At 42.7% G+C, this 5780-nt stretch overlaps 1 protein-coding gene across 1 annotated transcript; it reads left to right on the plus strand.

Annotated features, from left to right (window-relative positions):
- Positions 1-1490: 1490 nt before the first annotated feature.
- Positions 1491-5534, plus strand: LOC142180854 (uncharacterized). The gene is made up of 4 exons (XM_075252950.1): positions 1491-1840; positions 2098-4344; positions 4533-5007; positions 5178-5534. The coding sequence occupies exons 1-4, from the start codon at positions 1491-1493 to the stop codon at positions 5532-5534; spliced, it is 3429 nt and encodes a 1142-aa protein (XP_075109051.1).
- Positions 5535-5780: the final 246 nt, after the last annotated feature.

A 5780-nucleotide genomic window follows, 5' to 3' on the forward strand; every position in this document is an offset into this window, starting at 1 on the left:
CAAACCTGACAAAGGCAATTGATGGGTTAACAAAGTATGCTCAAGATCAAGATGTCCGTATCGCAAAATTGACAGGCATAGTTGAAAGCATGATGGATGGAGAATCAAGTCATGCACCTGGAAAGCTTCCTGAAGTCCACGAGAAGGCTGATCCTCCAACAAAACAAGTGTCATCCGCCAAAGAACTTCATGTCTCCTCTGAAGGATCAATTCCCATAGAACAATTGAATGAATTCATTATGGGAACTATCAAGGATAAGTATGAGGTCGCTTCAAAGTCTTCTCTCACGTACGCAAAGCCGTATACTGCAAGAATCGATAGCCTGAAGATGCCTGGCAGCTATCAACCTCCCAAATTTCAACAGTTCGACGGAAAGGGAAATCCAAAGCAACATGTTGCGCACTTTGTTGAGACATGCAACAATGCAGGGACTTATAGAGATTACCTTGTCAAGCAGTTCGTCCGCTCACTAAAGGGGAATGCTTTTGATTGGTACACCGACCTCGAGGCTGGATCCATTGATAGTTGGGACCAATTGGAGCAAGAGTTTCTTAATCACTTTTATAGCACGAGGCGTACTGTGAGCATGGTGGAACTTACAAGCACTCGCCAACGAAAAGATGAACCAGTTATTGACTTTATCAATCTATGGAGGAATGCAAGCCTTAACTGCAAAGATAGGCTAAGCGAAGCTTCTGGCATAGAGATGTGCATCCAAGGAATGCATTGGGGACTTCGTTACATCTTGCAAGGAATTAAGCCCAGGACATTTGAAGAACTTGCCACCCGTTCTCATGATATGGAGTTGAGCATGGCTTCTGCGTGAAACGAAGGGCTGCCCATCTACAAACCTCGCAAGGGAAGAGATAAGCAAGAAGTCAAGAAATGGAGCAAGTTCGTACCCAAAAATGAAAGCAAAGAATCCATGAACGTCAATGCCTCTCCTTTGAAGTTTACTACCAAGGCGAGCAAGAAACAGAGTATAAAAACAACTTCCTCTCAAGATAATGCAAATCGGAAGTTGACTCTCAAAGAGATGCAAGAAAAGGAGTACTCATTTCTAGACTCCGATGTGCCTGCAATATTTGAAGAACTCCTCGAGTTAAAGCTTATTGAGCTGCCAGAGATGAAGCGACCAGATGAAGCTAGAAAAATCAATGACCCGAATTACTACAAATACAATTGGCTTGTAGGTCACCCTCTTGAGAAGTGCTTTGTTTTCAAGGACAAAGTTATGGATTTGGCTCGTCAAAAGAAGATCGAGCTCAAAGTCGGAAAAGCAAGCACAAACCATGTGTCCATTACCTTTGGCTCATTCGATCTGATTGAGATATGCACCCGTGAAGGGAATGAAGATGAAGAATTGTTGGAGGATGACAAAGTCCGAGTTGATCAACCTGATTAAGAAGGATGGACCCTGGTGACTCGTCGAAGACGCCGTAAATTGAGTCTGCAAAAAGGATCAACGAAGCAACCGATGAGGAATAAGATGGTGAGAAGACTAAAGAAGATACAAATTGTTAAGAACCCAAAGAATGTGGAGATAGAGACACGCCATCACCAAAAGCCACGCCACCCGGTGACTTTGGGAGAATTTTTGCCAAGTTGGTTTCGCACGAGGATTTCTGACGATGATGATAAGGCCTTATGCTGTAATGCTGATAAAGAAGAAGAGGAAAAGAATGAAGTCAAGTCAACACTCTCACCATCACTGTCTAATAGTCTTGTTGAGTCCTCCTTCCAAGAAGCAGATGTCTGTAATACAAAAATCACCTTCACTGAAGACGATTTCCTACTTGGTGAGACACCACACAATCGCCCTTTGTTTATGGTGGTTATGTGCTCGAGAGGAGGATAAACAAAATCTTGATAGATGACGGATCTGCAGTTAACATTCTTCCCATTCGCATAATGAAAGAACTCGGCATCTCAACTGAAGAACTTTCTGAAAGCCGACTGATGATTCAATGATTCAATCAAGGAGGACAAAGGGCCATAGGAGCTATCAAGCTAGAAATTGCCATGGGAGATATGCAATCAACTGCATGGATGCATGTGATCGATGCAAAGACTTCATAAAATTTGTTGCTTGGCAGACCGTGGATACACGAAAACAAAGTTGTCCCATCAACTTACTACCAATGTTTGAAATATAATAAAGATGGAGTCGAAAATAAGATAGTTGCTGATGACAAGCCGTTCTCTAAAGCCGAGGCATACTTCGCTGATGCAAAGTTCTACTTGAAGAACCACATCATGAAGAGAGTAAAAGTTGATGACATCACGAAGGCCAAAGGCAAGAAAATAGCTCATTTATTTCGTTATGTCCCAAAAGTGAAGAAAGATGAAGGAGAATCATCAAGCCTCCAAAAAGGTGCACTAAGAGAATTAACCCTTCCTATCAAGCAGATTGATACCATAAAGTTATCTTCAAAGCTACTAGAAAATTTTGTGGCCCCTAACATGCCTCAAAATAAGGCACTCCCTACGAAACGCACAAATGAAGGTTTTGATCTGAATGCTTACAGGTTGTTCGCAAAGGCTGGATATGATCCCAATAAACCATCTAAGTTAGGGAAGCTCCTACCTGAAGCTACTAGGAAAGCAAACACCATGAAGGATAATGAGCATGTGGTGAAGCAATCACGTGAGGGTCTAGGTTACAAACAACCCCCACCAGTTCGCATCTCCATTAGAAGAGCAAGTATTAACTATATCACGACGGAAGATGAACCCGCTGATCCTAATAAAAGGCCTTCTGTCTTTGATCGACTTGGAGAACCAACTACAAGAACTTCTGTATTTGAGAGGTTGGGGCCATTGAAAAGGAAGAAGAATAAGTCCCAAAGAAATTATGAAAAAATAAGAAGACCTTTCCCATCTAGAGTCCAAAGTATCTCCAAAGAGTGTCAAAGCCTGGTCCCTTCCAGAATGAGGCGACAATCAGAACTTTTGATTTCATGCGGAGAGGTACTCAAAGTGAAGACTCGCATAGTGGTCCACACTAGAGAGTGTGATGAAGATGAAGAAAGTGTAGGATCTTCATATCACATTACTGCGAATGAGGAGCAATACACTTCATCCCTAAGGAAATTTGACGAATATTTGGGAGATGCCTCTTGGTGTGGCCATATATATTTTAATGATGGTGATCCTCAAAAAGACGAAGATGTCGAGGACGCTCCTGCGGAAATAGAAGAAGGAATTAAAATGACTGTTGATGCATTGAAAGAAGTCAACCTTGGCACTGCAGAAGACTCTAGGCCCACCTATGTAAGTGCCCTATTAACCACAGATGAAGAAAACACTTATGTGGAGCTACTCAAAGAATATAGATATGTCTTTGCTTGGAGCTACAAAGAGATGCCTGGTTTAGATCCTAAGGTAGCAGTTCATCATCTCGCAGTCAAGAAAGGAGCTCGTCCTGTTAAGCAAGCCCAAAGAAGCTTCAGGCCAGAATTGATCCCATCAATCGAAGCCGAGGTCAATAAACTCATCGAAGCTGGTTTCATTCGGGAGGTTAAATATCCTTCATGGATTTCAAGCATTGTTCCTGTGAAGAAGAAGAATGGCCAAATTCGAGTTTGTGTCGATTTTAAAGACCTCAATAATGCATGCCCTAAGGACGAATTTCCGCTCCCCATTCCAGAGCTTATGATTGATTCCACCACCGGATACGAGGCGATGTCTTTCATGGATGGATCATCTGGCTACAATCAAATACGTATGGCACCAAAAGATGAAGAGCTTACTGCGTTTCGCACTCCTAAAGGCATTTATTGCTACAAAGTAATGCCTTTTGGCTTGAAGAATGTTGGCGCCACATATCAAAGGGCAATGCAGAATATCTTTGACGACATCCTCCATAAGAATGTGGAATGCTATGAGGATGATTTAGTGGTGAAATCAAGAAAGAGAGGAGACCACTTACAAGACTTAAGAATGGTGTTCGAACGACTCCGGCGATATCAACTCAGAATGAACCCGTTGAAATGTGCCTTTGGAGTTACTTCTGGAAAATTCCTTGGCTTCATTGTTCGACATCGAGGGATTGAGATAGATCAAGCCAAAGTTGACGCCATCTTGAAAATGCCCGAGCCCAAAAATATACATGAACTGAAAAGTCTACAAGGAAAATTGGCGTACCTTAGAAGATTCATCTCAAATCTAGCAGGGAAGTGCCAACCTTTTAGCCGGCTCATGAAGAAGGGTATACCTTTTGAATGGGACCAAGCTTGTAGCAATGCATTCCAAAGCATCAAATCCTACTTGACGAAACCTCCAGTTCTGGCAGCGCCTATACCAGGAAAGCCATTGATTCTATATATTGCAGCCCAAGAAAGGTCAGTGGGAGCCCTTTTGGCCCAGGAAAATGGTGAAAATAAAGAAAATTACCTCTACTACTTGAGTAGGATGATGACCCCAAATGAGCTAAAGTATTCTCCGATCGAAAGTTGTGTTTGGCATTGGTTTTCGCAATTCAAAAGCTGAAGCACTACTTTCAAGCTCATGTCATCCGTCTCATCTTAAGGGCGAACCCGATCAAGTTTGTTATGTCAAAACCCGTCCTCAATGATCGATTAGCAAGGTGGTATCTCCAATTTCAACAATTCGAGATTGTGCATATCCCACAAAAAGCTGTGAAAGGACAAGCTTTGGCAGATTTCTTGGCAGATCATCCAATTCCTGATGATTGGAAGGTGACTGATGAACTACCTGATGAGGATGTGATGGTCATCGAAGTGCAACCACCGTGGAAAATGTATTTTAATGGTGCCGCACATCGTGAGGGAGCTGGTGCAGGTGTTGTGTTTGTCACTTCTCAAGGGGAAGTCTTGTCATATTCCTTCACCTTAACACAACATTGCACCAACAACGTTGCGGAATATCAAGCACTCACACTTCGGCTTGAGATGGCCATTGAAATGATACAACTCCAATTACATATTTTTAGAGACTCTGAGTTAGTGATCAATCCAATGCTAGGTAGCTACGAGGTCAAAAAGGTAGAGTTGCGTCGTTATTATGATTATGCGCAAAATTGATTGGATGGCTTGGCAATGTAACTCTTCAGCATGTGCCAAGGAAGGAAAATAAGAAGGCTGACGCCCTAGCTACTCTAGCTTCAACATTGACTCTACCCGGCCAGACACAAATCACTATCTGCCAAAAATAGATAGTGCCCCCAGATGAGAACGAGGATAAAGAAAGCAAGCTCGAGCGTTTGGTAGACGTCGCTGAAGCTGTGAAGGTTGATTGGCGACAAACCATGATCGAGTACTTATGTTATGGGATATTTCCAGAAGATCCAAGAAGAAAGACCGAAATTCGTCGGCGTGCCCCTCGCTTCCTTTACTACAAAGACACTTTGTATCGAAGATCATTTGAGGGAGTTCTCTTGCGTTGTTTAGGGAAAGATGAAGCAACTCAAGCTATGCAAGAGGCACACTCTAGATTTGTGGATCACATCAATCCGGGCCAAAGCTCCACTTCCACATTAAGAGGATGGGTTACTACTGGCCGACAATGGTGAAAGATTGCTTAGATTATGCTCGGAAATGCAAGGCTTGCCAGTTTCACGCAAATTTTATACACCAACCTCCTGAAATGTTACACCCTACTGTTGCATCTTGGTCATTTGATACTTGGAGATTAGATATTGTTGGACCACTTCCAAAATCTTCTGGAGGACATCTATACATCTTGGCCGCAACTGATTATTTCTCAAAATGGGTAGAGGTCGTCGCTCTCAAGGAAGTGAAGAAAGAGAATGTTGCAA

Source organism: Nicotiana tabacum, chromosome 5 (assembly GCF_000715075.1).
Source record: "Nicotiana tabacum cultivar K326 chromosome 5, ASM71507v2, whole genome shotgun sequence".
Classification (NCBI taxonomy): Eukaryota; Viridiplantae; Streptophyta; class Magnoliopsida; order Solanales; family Solanaceae; genus Nicotiana; species Nicotiana tabacum.